This window comes from Balaenoptera acutorostrata, chromosome 17, assembly GCF_949987535.1.
Source record: "Balaenoptera acutorostrata chromosome 17, mBalAcu1.1, whole genome shotgun sequence".
NCBI classification, from domain to species: Eukaryota; Metazoa; Chordata; class Mammalia; order Artiodactyla; family Balaenopteridae; genus Balaenoptera; species Balaenoptera acutorostrata.
The window spans coordinates 12,474,818-12,491,911 of NC_080080.1; the positions used below are offsets into that span (position 1 = coordinate 12,474,818).

The 17,094-nt window shown below is 48.5% G+C and overlaps 1 protein-coding gene across 8 annotated transcripts in view; it reads right to left on the bottom strand.

Moving 5' to 3' along the window:
- The window catches only part of LOC103017685 (uncharacterized), a 383,445-nt gene that overhangs the window by 171,222 nt on the left and 195,129 nt on the right, over positions 1-17,094 (bottom strand). For all 8 annotated transcript variants that reach the window (XR_009005786.1, XR_009005787.1, XR_009005789.1 and 5 more), the window contains one exon: positions 3,371-3,517. Coding sequence is in view for 4 of the 8 variants with exons in the window: in XM_057532006.1 (XP_057387989.1) it covers positions 3,371-3,517 (147 nt within the window). In the remaining 4 variants the exon portion in view is untranslated. The remainder of the gene's footprint in view (positions 1-3,370; positions 3,518-17,094) is intronic.

The window sequence follows — 17,094 nt, forward strand, 5'->3', positions numbered from 1 at the left end:
AAAGAGTAAGAGCCAAATTATAACCTCTCTGACTTGGAGTTAGGATTGTTTCCCAGGGAAGGATGCAGCACCTGAGGACAATAGCGGGCCTGCCTCACTTTTCTCCCAACGCAATAAGCATTTTTTTACCTTCCTCTTTCCTCAAAGGGCACTTTCACTTATGTGATCGCATTTAATCCTCACAACAACCTCAAGAGAAGCACTTTTAGCCTCCTTTTACAAATCAGGAAATTGAGATTCAGCAAGGTTAAGTAACATGGCCAAGGTCACATGGGCAGCCATGCCAGCGCGTGGAATCAAACCCATCGGGTCTGACTCACCAGCCTGCTGTCAGATCAGGAGTCCGATCCCAGCTGCTGGGTCGCTTGGCTCATACAACGAAATTAATCAGTTAAGTCAGATCGGCCTGACTGACAGCGTCAGCTACATGTTGTCATCTCGAAGGTCCGTTTCAAGCCTCTCCCCCCATCCTCTTGAGTCTTTGTAATCTGGGGAATAATGAAGCCTGGCAGAGCATAGAAACTCAAGGGGCGGGGGTGGGTAGGCCAGGGACGGTACCCAGGAGAGGAGAAGGGACATCCGGGGCTTCTACTCCAGCCCATGTGTTTGAGGAGCAGGAGGCAGAAGGACATTGCGGAAAGAAAACTCCCCCCTCCGTTCATCATTCATGCGTTCACAGATACTAATGGAAAGGCTGTGGTGTGCCTGGATCTGGGCTTGGCCCAGGCGATAATATCCTTGCAAATGGACAGATCCCGCCCTCCTGGAGGGGTCTGCCTTCTGGGACTTACAGATCAACGGAGGCAGGAAACACAGACTGTGTTAAGTGTGGACGTAGGAGGTACAGGCAGCTGATTTGGGAGTGGCGGAGATGCATCAGTGGAGCCGTTAGGTTACACACTCTACACGCTGTGATATGCCCTCCTTTTTTTCATTTTTAAAATCAACATTGTTAAGGATGATAGTGGTTAATAGAACTTCAAGAGTGTTCTGTATCACTTCATAAAGCCACCCACTCTTTTTAACAGCTGTAGAGTACTCCATTTTATGGAGGTATTGTGATTTAATCAACCGATCCCCAACTGAGGAGCATGTAAATTGTGTCTCATTGGGGGAGATGAACAGAGGAAGCAGAGAGGGCTATTAGGGCAGTGAAACTATGCCATATGATACTACCATGGTGGATGCATGTCATTATACAGTTGTCATAGAATGTTCAACACCAAGAGTGAATCCTAATATAAACTATGGGCTTTGTGTGATAACGACGTGTTGGAGAATGTAGATTTGTCAGTTGTAACAAATATACCATTCTGGCGCAAGAGGGAGAATACACCATTCTTGCTAGTGAAGGAGGCTGCATGTGGTGACAGAGGATATATGGGAACTCTCTACACTTTCCATTCAATTTTTCTGTGAACCTAATAATAATAATAATAATAATAATAATAAAATCAATTGATCAGGCAAGTGTGAGTTTAGCTCAAAAATCTCAATTCCATTCTGTTTTCTTTTTTAATTTTTTTTCTATTTCTTTCTTTATTTTCTTTCTTTCTTTCTTTTTGGCTGTGGGTCTTTTTGGGTCTTCATTGTTGTGTGCAGGCTTTCTCTAGTTGTGGTGAGCGGGGGCTACTCTTCGTTGCAGTGCGTGGGCTTCTCATTGTGGTGGCTTCTCTTGTTGCAGAGCACGGGCTCTAGGCGCGCGGGCTTCAGTAGTTGCAGCACGCAGGCTCAGTAGTTGTGGCTCGTGGGCTCTGGAGTGCAGGCTCAGTAATTGTGCCGCACGGGCTTAGTTGCTCTGCGGCATGTGGGATCTTTCTGGACCAGGGCACAAACCCATGTCCCCTGCATTGGCAGGCAGATTCTTAACCACTGCGCCACCAGGGAAGCCCTCTGTTTTCTATTGACTATTTTTCTCCCTAAGTTTGGGTCAAATTCTTCTGTTTCTTCACATATCCAGTAATCTGATTAAAAACTAGGCACTGAAGATAGGGGTAGGGGATTAAGAGGTACAAACTACTACATATAAAATAAATAATCTACAAGCCTATATTGTACCGCACAGGGAATATAGCCAATATTTTATAACAACTATGAATGGAGTCTAATCTGTAAAAATTTTGAATCGCTATGTTGTCGTCCCAAAACTAATACAATACTGTAAATCAGGGGTCCCCAACCCCCGGGCCACGGACAACTACCGGTCCATGGCCTGTTAGGAACTGGGCCACACAGCAGGAGGTGAGCGGCGGGAGAGCGAGCAAAGCTTCATCTGTATTTACAGCCGCTCCCCATCGCTCACATTACTGCCTGAGCTCTGCTTCCTGTCAGATCAGCGGTGGCATTAGATTCTACTGTGTACTGCGCATGTGAGGGATCTAGGTTGCATGCTCCTTGTGAGAATCTAATGCCTGATGATCTGAGGTGGAGCTGAGGCGGTGACGCTAGCGCTGGGGAGCGGCTGCAAATACAGATTATCATTAGCAGAGAGGTGTGACTGCACAGAGACCATAATAAATCAATTGCTTGCAGACTCCTATCAAAACCCTATCAGTGAGTGGCAAGTGACAATTAAGCTGTATCTTACAGAGTAGACTGGACGTAAGCAACACACATCAGGTATCACTGTCTCCCATCATCCCCAGATGGGACCATCTAGCTGCAGGGAAACAAGCTCAGGGCTCCCACTGATTCTGCATTATGGTGAGCTGTATAATTATTTCATGATATGTTACAATGTAATAATACTAGAAATAAAGCGCACAATAAATGTAATGTGCTTGAATCATCCTGAAACCGTCCCCCACCCCGTTCCGTGGAAAAATTGTCTTCCACGAAACCAGTCCCTGGTGCCAAAAAGGCTGGGGAGCGCTGCTGCAAATCAAATATACCTCAATTTAAATAAAAAAATAAAATAAAAACTAGGCATTGTAAGTCCATAAATAAATAGAGAAATAAGTAAATAAAAACTGCCTCACTGTTTGCTATTTCAAACAATGTTGAGATGAAGATCCTATTCACATCATCTGCAACTATGCATGTATTTCTGCAGAATAAATTCTAAGAGTTCACCCAGCAACTTTAAGCTCGACTTTTCCTGCCCCCTTCACTGTAGCTGTGGCCAAGTCTCACACTGGGTCTTGACAGCTAGCGGCTCCCAGTGTGCCGCCCTCTTTAGAGCCTGGGAGGGCTGTCCTAAAAGCACCTTCCTCCTCCTTGCTGAGCATCTGCTGCCATTCCCACAACAGCACGTGAGCAAACAAACAAATGTCACTCGGGTCGCTGAGACACCATTCCTCTTGCTTCTGCCTTGTCTGGCGCGTGGTAGTTGAGTTCAGGAATCAAGCTGGACACTAAACAAGACACCTACCTCTCTTCACCCAGGCTGCTCCCAGAACTGGTTGGCTTTCTTCTTTTTCTTCTGGGCCCTGAGATGTCCAAGAGTGCAGAGAGCCCAAGGCTGGAGAGAAGCAAGTCTCCACAGGAGCTCGGAACGCCTCTGAAACCTCAGCCCAGCCTAGGAAAACACAGTAAATAATGTCAATTATGCAATGTGGAGACCGAGGCACCCTGAAGAAAAGAATTCATTATAAAAAGAAAAATCCTCTGATATTCAGAAGATAAGGAGAATATGTCTTCATGGCTGAAGTAAAGTGGAACCTAAGGTAAAGGACATCACCCTACATGTGGGAGGCTGGCCATCCACTGGTAGATGCCGAGTGAGGAGAACAACCATGAATAAGAGAGCCCCACTCCTCCAGGAACTCATGATCCACTGGAGGGTACTGAGAAAAAGGCTGTGAGCCATGTGGTCCTGGATGGAGGGACCAAGAGCTTTGAGAACAGAGGAAGGCATCACTGACTCTTCCTTCATAGATGAGAGAAGAGGATATTTGAGCTAGGTATTGAAGAGCAGAAGTTCACCAGGCAGAGAAAGGTGGGGAACTTTTCAAACAGTATTAACAGCATGTGTGACGTGGAGTGTGAAAGAACGATCTGCCAGCGGTCAGACTGTAAGGGGAATCCCTCACAGGCTGTGCAAAGAGTTTGCCCTTCCCCCACAGATGCGATGGGGACTCATAGAGGCTCTTGAGCAGCAGGGTGACAGATCAGATCGAGGCCTCAGCATCACCGTGAAGGAGCAGCTGGTGAGAGCAAATTCTCAGCCGAGGGCGAACCAGTTCATCACAGAGCAGAGCAACAGACACAGTGATTAAAACAGTGGCCTCTGGAGCCAGCTCTCTGTCTTCAAATCCCAGCTCTGCCCCTACCAGCCTGAGCAAGTCTTCTCATCTGTGAAATGGGGATAACATCAGCAGAGGTCTCTTTGTGCTAGTACATGGATTGTGAAATAGGTGAGTTAATATACGTAAGGTGCTTAGCACAGGGTCCAGTACACAACAGGGGCACAAGACATGACATCTTTGGGACTGCTCCACCTCCCTATTCCCCTAGCGTTCAGCACTGCCAGTTCTTTTGAAACGCAAGCGGCCATCAATCTGAGCAAAGGCGAGCAAGGTTTGATTTAGGAGGGCTGGAACTTGGTCTGAAATAGAGTTTGGGAACTGCTAGAATTGTCAGCTTTCCCAACAGCCCTGTAACAGGGATGATCTGAGATCGTGGTTCTTGATGCTGCTTCACCAGAGAATCACGGGGGGAGATGTTATAACCCCAAAGCCTGGGCTCCACTCCTGACTAATTAAGTCAGAATCTTTGGGGGTTGGGTCCTGGCAGCAAGATATTTAAATTCCTCAGATGATTCCAGTGTGAAACCCCGTTTGAGAACAACTGATCTATGAGTCAAATTCAGCAGGAAAGGGAACGCTGGCAGAAGGAAAAGTGCCGCCACCCCAAGCTGTGTCACCTCCAGAAGCTACTCGGCCCTCCAGGCTTCTGTTTCCTCCCCGGCTGGGTGGGTGTGACGACGCCTGGACCCCGAACACCTCACAGGGCAGGGGGAGGCCACCCTGAGCTAACAGACTGAGAGTGCCCGCGTCACTAACGTTGTGACACACCCCTCAAAGCTCTTCTGGAAACCGAGAAGGGCACCGCACACCAACAATGCAACCAGGAAGGGAACTAGTGGCAAAAGCACTGGTTAGGTGTGGAGAGCTAGTAGTGGCCCTAGGCCCTCTCACTAACCAGCTGTGTTACTAGCAGTCCCACCTTTCTGAGCCTCAGTTTCTTCAGCGGTTGACTAGGGATGAGTCCTGACTTACCAATCAGACAAAGGGAGAGTGGGGTGCAAGGCAGGAAGACGTAGGTTGAGCTCTGAAGGGTCAGGCTCATGCAAAGCATTTTGATTTAGCATTTTCTAGGTCTTCACTGGAATGTGAAAAGTTCTGGAGAGAGGAAATGCCCCCTTCGACAACTGTTGTGACTGAAGGGAGTCGGGGAGACGAGGGGCCGTGGAAGCTTTCTTCGGGGCAGGCTAGGGGGGAGCCCGCCGGCGTCCAAGTAGGGGTGGGTGATAGGACAGCAGGGCAGGGTGTGGCCAAGGGCTGCCCTGGCCGAGACATTAAGATAGGAAGTGCTATCTGGGAACAATGGAACTACTGAACCGTTGTCCCAGCCTGGATCTGACAAGAGGGGATAAGACTCCAGGAAACACGTCCCCCAACAGCTGGCCAGAGTGGACCCGACAAACCATGGGCCCCTTTATTTGTTCATTCATTCACTCGTTCATGTGCCCCGCACTAGTGCACATCAACCACGTACCAAGAATTGTGTTAGAAGGCGGGGATGCCGAGATGAGTAAGGCTCGGTCTGCACCCTTAAGAGGGACAAAGATAAATAGGGCAAAGAAAGAAGTAACATTTAAGTATAAGACCATGTCCTAAAACACAACAACAACAACAATAATAATAATAGCCACAACTTATTGATGGCCAACCAAGCACCAGGATGCCAAGCATCCTGGCATTTTATATTTAATATCTCAAATCCTCAGTGACCTCTCCAAGCAAGAGTTCTTGTTCCATTTTACAAATATGGAAACTTAAGCTCAGAGAGGCTGATTACTCGACACAGATCACACAGCAACTTTAGAGGCTGGGCTCGTATCTGAATTCAGGGCAGTGTTCCTTCAACGCTTGGGCTCTTTCCCCACAGCTGCTGTAATCCAAAGAATCACAAGATAACAAGACAAAGTATCCTCCCTCGTGTACCTCTTACACGCACCGTCCCCTCGTTTGGAGAAAACAGTTTAAAAACCATAACAAGCAAACAAGAAAAAAAAAAATGGGGCCTGGCACCCAGCCTGGACTCATTGCTCAATACATGCTGACAGACAGAGAAAGACAAATATCCCATGATATCGTTTAAATGCAGAATCTAAAAAAAAAAAAAAAAGACACAAATGAACTTATTTACAAAACAGAAACAGACTCACAGACTTACAGAACGAACTTATGGTTACCAGAGGGGAAGGGTGAGGCGGAGGGATAGATTGGGAGTTTGGGATTGACATGTACACACTACTATATTTAAAATAGATAGCCAACAAGGACCTACTGTATAGCACTGGGAACTCTGCTCAATATTATGTAACAGCCTAAGTGGGAAAAGAATTTGAAAAAGAATAGATACATGTATATGTATAACAATCACTTTGCTGTAAACCTGAAACCAACACAACATTGTGAATCAACTATACTCCAATATAAAATGAAAAGTTAAGAAAAAAATAAACATGTCCAATAGTTGAAGGATGCTTAAAAAAAAATACATGCTGACAAATCAGAATCCAACTCTAAGAGCATCTGAGCAGTGGGGCACGGGTGTGAGGTATTTGGGATCCAGCAGGCCTGGGTTTGAATCCCAGCTTCAGTATTTACACCTCCCTAAACCTCAGTTTACTCATCTTAAAGATGGGAGCAATAAAACCTACCACAGGACAACTGGGAAGAGGTCCAGAAAATGGAGACAATTTCCTGCCCTTTCAGATCCCTGCAAGCCCCGCCTCGGCCTCGGGTGAAAGAAAACAGCAAATGAAGGGACAACCAGGAGAGACACTGGCATGTTTGGGAAGCTGCCACCAACTCTGGAAATAGGCACCACACCGGGAACTCATGTCTTCCACAGAGAGCCGGTTCCCTCCCTTGGACTGGGCAGCCCTCCGGGAAAGGGCACGAACTCACTTTAATTCCGGCGCCACACCTGCCCACCGGCGTGGGTGCCACCTAATCCTCTCAGGACTACACCCACTGATGCCTGATTACTGCTCAGAAAGCTGGGGTACAGCCAAACGGGGGTGTCCTGGGGCAGGGGACAGCTGCTGCAGGAATGATGACCCCTACTACTTTTAGTTGACATTTACTAAATCCTGACTGTGTTGCAGGCACTACACTTAGCTTTTCTGTTTTTTGTTTTACCGGCAGGGAGGCATTCAAGGTTTAAATTAGAATTTAAACCTTTAGATTTAAATTATTCCAGACTCTTCAACTGCTGGTAGCTGGGTGATCTTGAGCAAGTCACTTTACCTCCCTGTGCCTGAGTCTGGGCCTGGAGGTCAACTCTAAAATAGAGACTCACCTGTTCCACCCATATGTAGTAGGAACCTACCCACATTCCAGGGACTAAAGCATTAAATACAAGTAACAGAGATCTCCGCATTTGCAGGGTTCGAGAGGGGGCGGGGGTGGAAGATAGTCAACAAACAGACAAATAAACAAGTAACTACATAGGGGGTCAGAGGGTGATATGATACGTGTTACAGAGACCAATAGAGGAAGAACGGGAGAGGGAGACGGGGGGTGAGGTGGGTACTGTTTACACAGAGTGGCCAGGACGGCCTCTCAGGTAAGGAGACATTTGAGATACGTGTGTGTGTGCATGCACGTGTGTGATATTTATTGAGCACTTACTATATTCCAGGTAGCCATTCCAGGGTTAGGTTAGGTGTTTCACATGGATTAACTCATTGTACCCTTTCCAACATCCCTAGAAGGAAGACGGCGATACTTTCCCCACTTTACAGAGGACAAAAGTGAGAAACGTTATTTAAGTGACTTGTTAAGGTGACCCAGGTGATTCAGAGCAGAGTAGGTTGCGGGCCTCTGAACTGCACACACTAATTCTTCCATTCCTAGACCCCCGTTTGCCAGCAAGTGATGCTCTGTGGATCGTCACTGTGATCACCGTCAAGACGCCTGCGAGGAAAGAAGCAGAGGACGAAAGGAGAGGGAAGCACGACACAGCTCCTGGCACAAAATGCACATCTGAAACCCATTTGGAAAAGAGAGGAGCGGTGACTGTAGACGCTTCGTCCTCTCTGTCTGTCTCTGAGAGACACAACACCTTCACTCCCTTTTTTATTCATCTTTACTTAATTTCCTCGAAGGAAGAAGACCTGAGGTTCTGCATCCATTTTAGGCTGACTTCCGATTTGCAGCTTTGTTCAAGGTCCTGCTGGCTTCCACACCAAAGGCAAAAGCCACCCATCCAAACTCACGACAGCACCTCTCCCTTCTCAGGGTCATCATTCCAGAGCCAACCTTGGGGTTTTTCTGCTCAAGCCACAGCCTCCAGCAATGGGGAAAAGGGGAGGACGGACAGCCGACGATGGTTCTGCAAGGTCCCAGGAAGCACACATGGTAACATCCCGAAGGCAGACTCCTCCTTTGAAAGACTGGCACCTGCCTCGGAGATTCTCATCCTCCAAAAGGCCAGAAAGGGCTCCTCTGTAAAGACTGTTGAAGAACCTGCTTCCAGGGAGTCTCCATAATGTGCTTTTCCTCTGGTTTCCCAGTGGGCTGGAGCTCCCAGAGGCAAGGTCCCAGGATTTTGCCCCGGATACCTCGCATCTGTAGGGAGAGCATGTTTCGTGAGTGGATCCAGAGATGGATGATGCAAGGGAAGGAGAAAAGGGAGAGGGAGGGAGGGGAGGAAGGAAGGAGGTGTGCAGTGGAGGGTGAGTAAAAAAAATTCTACGGCACGAGATCAGGGGAGGTAGAAATAAAAGGGGAAACAGATAAAAGCAAAATGTCCATTAATATGGAATAGTTGAAAAAAACCATGGAATACTATGCGGCAGTTAAAAAGAGTGAGGTATGTAGACACACAGAGAAAAGCTACAAGATATATTGCTGAGTGAAAAACAAATACACTGAAATACCTGATTCCCTCTAGATCTGAATGCCATAGAGTCCATGGAACCAGAGACAAGGCTGGTGGCTAGATCTGGGGTTACATCCCAAGGAGATCAGCTGACCGAGTCCACTGCCTCAGCGGACATTTCCACCCACGAGGAAAGGAAGGCCACACCTTCCCTCTAGGCCTCTAGGCAACAGTGATCTTATGACCCCGTTTCTAGTCTGGCTTTGGTCCCCCGGTACCTTGAAGGCAAAACGAATCAAATGAGCAACCCTCCGCTCCTGGGCCCCAGCCCGTGATAACCCACGAAGAGCAGCGCGTTTGCATGGAGCTGCAAACTGAAAACCTATGGGCTCTTTCTGGCTACAGGTTCCACCCACAGGATGTTTAAAATATTTCTCAACTAACTGCCTACATCTAAAAATTCAGGAAATTTCATTACACAGTCCAAAAATGTATTTGGCAGCCCTGGTCCCACACAAGACAACAGCTGGTTGGATGCTGAGGGCAGGGTGGTCCTTTATTCAAGGTATGTATGCTCCCATTGGCTGGAGCCCTATCCCTCAGAGATGACCAAGCCCAAACTCAACCCAGATGAAGATGCCACTGCTCAGAGAGGTGAGAAAACTTGCCCAAGGTCACACAGCAAGCCAGGGGTAGGATGGGAACTAGAACTCAGTATTCCTTACACAAAGGCCTGTGTCCCTTCTACCTGCCAGGCTGCACCTCTTCTCATTTAGAACCAGTCACAGCCTTAGAAAGTAGATAATCCATTTGACATCTGGCTAGAACAAGGATCCTGGGTGTCACCTTGAGTCCAGAGCAAAATCCAACTCAGGCAGAAGTGACGCCTCAGACGACACAGGGGCCCAAGCACACGGCACCGTAATTAGCCCAGACCTGGTCATCGGGACGCCTCTTGCTCAATGTTATTCTCTGCTTCATGGTTTCCACATCCAGAGGAACAATACTTCCCTAAAAATCAATTGTCCCCAGCAACCCACCTACACAGTTCTTGGAAAATATAGGTTAAACATTCTGCCTCACGCACAAAAAAACAAGGAACAAAGAGGGCAAGGGAAATTCGTCACCATAGTCCTGCACTTTTCATTATTCACCCCAAAGGTTTTTTAAGTCACCAAGTTCAAATAACCCTGTACCTTGGGGCTGCAGAACTATTTTTACCAACACTTGCCAGAGAGGAGGCTCCACGGGTTTTAATAAATGGGATCACTGGGTATCAAGAGACACTAAATGGCTTCAAGAGGCTGGAGGTTAGGGGAACCGAAGATGGGTTGGGAGGAAGATGCTGGAATAATCCGTTTCTGACACAGGAGAAGGAACAGCTGATTCCATTCTGCTGTCCAGAACTGTGGAGGAGCTGAGACACAGGAATTGCGAAACATCAGTCAAATAAATAAGTGGCTCCGCTGGGACCATTTCCCAACCTTCCAGAACAAATAAGGAGATAGATGGGTCTGGTTTTAAGAAGAGGCAGCATCCAGTGATGGAAGATGGCCGGCACATAGTAAGTGCTCAGTAAATACTACATACACATACGGTTTCTGAATCTCACCACTTGGGATGGATAGCCCAGTGGACCAACCCTCTCTGTCCACATGTGCCCTCTAGGTGTTCACGCCCAGTCTCAAGGCTTAAATAACATGACTCCCAAATAGGTACCTAAATACTTACCCCTTTACTCCATGTCCTAGTTAGGCCCTTCCAAAGAAACAGACAAAGAAATAATAGGAGAGAGAGAGAGAGAGAATTTTAAGGAATTGGCTCACACATTTGTTGTAGAGGCTGGCAAATCCAAAATCTGCAGGGTGGGCCAGCAGGATGGAGACCCAGGGAAGAAGTGATGCTGCAGCCCAAGTCTGAAGGCTGTCTGGAGGCAGAATTCCCACTTCCTTGGGGGCCTTCAGTCTTTTTCCCTTGAGGCCATCAACTGATTGGACGAGGCCCACCCACATCATGGAAGATAATCTGCTTCCCTCAGAGTCTACTGATGTAAATGTTAATCCCATCCAAAAATACCTTCACAGTCATATCTAAACTGGTGTTTGACCAAATGTCTGGATACCTAGCCAAGCTGACGTACGAAATTAACCTCCACACTGCAGATTCATATAGCCAGCTGCTTCCTGAATATCTCCACTTGTATGTCTAACAATGCCTGACTAACACCTCAAACATCGTGATTCTACCCCTACCCACCACACTTCTCCACTGATCTCCCATAAGAATAAATGGAAACTTCAGTCTCTACTTGCTCAAGGTGAAATCTTGGGATCACCCTTTTTCTGATACCCTGTAATCCAATCCACCAGCAAATTCTACCTTTGTGATATATTTATATCTGATCACTTCTCACAGTCTCCTCTGCAACCACGTGGCCAGGCCACCATCATCCCTTCCCTGGATTTCTGCAGTAGCCTCTTAACTGGTCCATCTGCTTCCACCTTTGCCACTTTCAGACCATTTCCAGCACAGCAGCTAAAATGATCCAGTTAAAACACAAGTCAGATCTGCTTTGAAGCCTCCAATGGCCCCATTTCAGCAGAGGAACAGCCAACATCCCTACCACGACCCTCTCTGAATTATTTCATCTCTGAGTCTTTCCTGCTCTTTGTGGCTGGACCACATTTCTTCCCGGGGGTGAAATGCCCACCTCTCAGTGCCCAGATGGGGCACTTCCTGAAGCCCAGCCAGTGCCCACCGGAGCCTTATAAGCCAAGCAATGACCATGAAGACATTAGAGCATTAACCTGAGGACAATGCTGGGGGGCAGGGGGAGCTGAAGGGTATTAACTAAAATAGAGGAGGGTACAGGCCGGGTTGTGCGTCTTTGAAAGACTCCCTAAGGCAGCTGGTGTGGATTATTCTCTGAACTGTGTTGTAAAAGAAGAATTCGGTGGTGGCCAGGTAAGCAGTGGGAGGAGGAGGGGGCGGGGGGAGGGAGGAGAGGTGAGAACTCGTGCAGGTGCGCAGCATATTCTAAGAGCACCCTGCCAAGCGGCTACTACCGATTCACACACCCGCAGCCAGAGGAATCGAGAGAACAAAGATAGAAAGAAGATGCGGTATTTGACTGTGGCCACGAGGAAGAAAGCCTCCCGATGGCCCAGAGGAGGGGAAAAGCATGGTGCCAAGTGGACGGCAGGGAGAGGCGACTCACTCTCCCTCCCCACCCTCCTGAGTCCCTCTCCCTTCGACAGGACCTGAGCACAAAGGCTCGCATGCTACAAGGTCCCTTCTGTGTTCTGAGCCCTTGTCTGAAGACTTTGGGGAAGGGAGAGAGCAACTGCCATCTTGCATCCTGCAGAACATTAAGCGGACCTCCCAGGACCTTCCCAGCTACTCAGCAGGGCGTTTCGTCACCCAGGGCAGGTTCAAGGTCCCTGTGGGGTCTCCTCCCACTGCGGCCGAGGGAGACCAGCTCTCACCACTTCACAGAGATGGCTCTCAATGAGCAGGACACAGCTTGCTCCAGAGCTTGTTCCTCTAAGCAATAAAGGAGTTTGCCCCCGACGGTCAACTAATGGGAACTGTTCATGAATACATGGAATGATCCTGAAAGGGACTGAGCCAGGACTAAGCAGGGGCTCAGGGCTGGTGAGAGGGTGTCTTGATTACTAACAGGCTCCTGTAATTCCAGAGACCACCACCCTTGAGCCCATGAAAGCACGTGCCGCCACCGGTAATTCTCTGATTTCTTTCTCAGCCTCCTGTTTGTCATCTGCACACCCCACACGACCACAGGCCTTCCCGGCAGCACCCTTGCGCCCAGGGAAAGGCAGGGTGCGTGGAAAGCGCTGAATAAGTAAGTGCTGAACGATAACGCTGCTCTAGGCTGCATGGGGAGAAGTCAGGAAGGAGACTCCTGGAGAAACCTGGAGCTCAGAGGAAACGTCTTCCATGGACATGGATCCAAAGCCTTGATTTCAAACAGCGAAATGGAAGTTTAGACCAGTGACTACAGCTGGGTCTCGGGATTCCTCCCTGGCTGGGAAGGGTGGGGAGTCGGGGTCAAGCTATTTCTCAACTGGTTAAAATGTCTACCAGAGACTACACACTAGGGCCCTCAAATACCAAGCTTCCTTGCTGGATACTGGGCAGAATGAGATCAACTCAGCCTGGTGACACAGATCAGAAACGCCAACTGGCCGATATTCTTACGTAAGACAGCGGAGAAATGAACACTTAACAAAATGTGTTTAGTTGAAAAACTCCCTCGCAGGGAGGCAGAACCAATAACAAGGAATGTCTGGAGTTGTAAACATTGGGACTCACCAGTCCAAACAAGTGGTTCTTTTCTTTTTTTTTTTTTTTTAACATCTTTATTGGAGTATAATTGCTTTACACTGTTGTATTAGTTTCTGCTGTATAACAAAGTGAATCAGCTATACGTATACATATATCTCCATATCCCCTCCCTCTTGCGTCTCCCTCCCACCCTCCCTATCTCACCCCTCTAGGTGGTCACAAAGCACCGAGCTGATCTCCCTGTGCTATGCGGCTGCTTCCCACTAGCTATCTATTTTACATTTGGTAGTGTATATATGTCCATGCCACTCTCTCACTTCGTCCCAGCTTACCCTTCCCCCTCCCGGTGTCCTCAGGTCCATTCTCTACGTCTGCGTCTTTATTCCTGTCCTGCCCCTAGGTCATCAGAACCATTTTTTTTTTTTAATTTTTAGATTCTATATATATGTGTTAGCATACGGGATTTGATTTTCTCTTTCTGACTTACTCATAGAAGTGGTTTTTAAAGGAGGGTGATTTTGCTCCCCACCCCGCCGGCCCCCAGGGAACACCTGCCAATGTCTGGAGGCATTTTTGATGGTTATGACTGGGGAGGGGATGCTACTTGCCTCCAGTGAGTGGAGGCCAGGGATGTTGCTAAACACCCTACGGTAGGGAGGACCCCCCCCCCCCCAAACACCTGAGAACCATCCAGCGCCAATGCCAGAACAGTGCTGAGGCTGGGAAACAGCGGACTCTAAAGGCAGTCAGGGACGAGTGCACTTAATTCCAGATTTAGCTGTAAAGCCTCTCATGAACACCCAGCAGTCACTGCAATAAAAGGTGAACTCCTCTCATTGCAGGTGATCTGGCCCTGCCCTCCTCCACGAACTACTGCAGCCCCTCCCTGCTTCGCCCCGCACTCCTCCCGCCCTGGCCCTCTTGCTGCTCCTCTCCCCTGCAAGGTCTCTGCAGATGCCTTCCTGCTCAGGGGAGAAGCCTTGCCTCCTTGTCCCCAGGCGTTCAGGAGGTCCCCTCACGTGGCCATCTCTGCCGAGCCGCTGAGCCCAGGGTTCTCTTCCCCAGCACTCTACTTTCTCATCAGAAGTTGCAACTATTTGAACTGTTTATTCCCATGTTCCCATCTCTTCACTGCATTAAAGACTTTAAGATCCCTGAGGGCAAGGGTTACAGCGGTCTTTGTATTCCCTTGTATTCCAGGGCTGGGCACCATAGGCACCTGAGGAGTATTTCTGCACGTCTGAATGGATGCACAATGGGACTCTTGCGGAATCGAAAGGGATAGTGAATGGGAAGGGCGCTGTCCAGTCCCGCGTGAAAAATAAGTCATCCGGGGACTTCCCTGGTGGCGCAGTGGTTAAGAATCTGCCTGCCAACGCAGGGGACACAGATTCGATCCCTGGTCCGGGAAGATCCCACATGCCGCGGATAAGGCCGTGCGCCACAACTACTGAGCCTGCGCGTCACAACTACTGAGCCTGTGCGCCACGACTACTGAAGCCCGCGTGCCTAGAGCCCATGTTCCTCAACAAGAAAAGCCACCGCCATGAGAAGCCCGTGTACCACAACGAAGAGTAGCCCCCAGGGCTCGCTGCAGCTAGAGAAAGCCCGCGCGCAGCAACGAAGACCCAACGCAGCCAAAAAAAATAAAAATAAAAATAAATAAGTCATCCGTCTCTGTGCGCCAGAGGCGGTCCTCGGGCGAGCTGTGCTGGTGGTCAGGAAGAGTTGGAGGAACTGGTTTTGCTTTGGGCTCTGTTATGGGCTGAACTGTAAACCCCAAAGAGATACATTGACATCCTAACCTGTAAATATGATTTTATTTTGAAATAGCTTCTTTGCAGGTGCAATCAAGTTAAGATGAGGCCATACTGGATTAGGGTGCCCTAAATCCAATGACCGGGGTCCTTATAAGGAGAGAGATGCAGAGACTCACAGACACACACAGAGAAGTCCATGTGAGGATGGAGGCAGAGCTGGAGTGAGGCAGCCACAAGCCAAGAACCCGAAGGATTGCTAGTGACACCAGAAACTAGGAAGACACAAGGAAGGGTCCTTACACTACAGGTTTCAGAGGAAGCACAACCTTGCCAACACCTTGAGTTTGGAATTCTGGACTCCAGAACTGTGAAGGAATACATTTCTGTTGTGCATGGCAGCCCTGGGAAACTCATCCAGGATCTAACACCCTGACAGGATCCTTTGGAAGAAGGGAAGAGTCAGCCAGGATCCCTGGACAAAAAGCTCTTCTTAAAAGTCATGAGGCTGGGACTTCCCTGGTGGCACAGTGTTTAAGAATCCGCCCGCCAATGCAGGGGACAGGGGTTCGAGCCCTGGTCCGGGAAGATCCCACATGCCACAGAGCAACTAAGCCCGTGCGCCACAACTACTGAGCCAGTGCTCTAGAGCCCGTGAGCCACAACTAGAGAAAGCCCGTGCACAGCAACGAAGACCCAACACAGCCAAAAATAAATAAATAAATAAATAAATAAATTTATTTAAAAAAAAAAAAAAGTCATGAGGCTGCCCCTCATTCCCTGGGTGAACCGCCCTGACTCTCCCTCACCAGCCTAAGCACAAGACGCGCCAGAGACTCTAGTGCCACCTGAAAATCCAGAGGCTGGGTGGGGTCTGCAGCCACTGAGGGCTAATGAATACGCAATCCATATGCAGTAAGCACTCAGTAAATACCGTCGGATGACTGATGGACCAATCAATTAGCAAGGTGGCTGAGCACAGTGACAGCACTCCGAGTTAATTAGCCATCACCTCCCCGTTTACCATCAGCGGGGCTTTTCAGATGGACACCTAAGTACCTAAGATGCACGTGCATCTCCGTGGAGCCTCTCATTCTTTCTCCATCCAGGCGGCGTCAGGACAGTTGCAGGGCTTCTCTGAGGACCGGGGCCGAGATGTCACGGTGGAGAAGGATGGGGAGCAGCTAGCCCAGGAACACATTACAGTGTGTTTTCCCCTCCATGAGCCATTTCTTATTTCACTCAATTATAGAAATGCAGAGGGGCAGGTACCATGATCACATTTTCAACGTGGAGGAACTAAGCTCTGAGAGGTTCAGAGATTGCTCAGTGTTCCGCAGGGGGTAAAAGAGAGTGACCGCTTCAAAACCAAGTCTTCCCACTTCCTGCGGGTGTTCCTTTTCTCTTGGACTTCGCTAAGCAAGCGGGACGCATGACAGCGGCTGCCTCCGTGACGGCGGGGATGCACTCCTGCGCTGTTATGACCGCAGGACCACAACACGGAGGAAATAAAGCAGGAGGCACAAACCTCACCCACACACCCCATCACGCTAGCATAAACACGTGAAATTCCCGTAGCGGCCTTCTGGTAGTCATCTGTATGCACATGCATTTTCATTTTCACATCGTGTTCATATGAGATGATGTGCTTTGCTTGCGTCACCCAGCCTGTTATTTCCAGGATCTAAAAATGCTCATTTGGCATTTATTCAACCAATTTTATTTTGCACCTGCTATAAGCCAGGCACCATGCTGGGCAGTCAAGACAAAATGGTGAGCAAAAATGGGCACTGTCCCCATCAAATGAGCAGGGGAAACAGACATTAATTCAATAATCAGGCAATTCAATTATTAGAAATTATGGTTAGGTGAAATAAGGGAAAGTATAGAGTGCTAAGACAGCTGGTAATGAGAACTTCAAAAATGATCATTTTAAAGATCTCATAATATTATACTAGGTGGGTAATCATAGTTT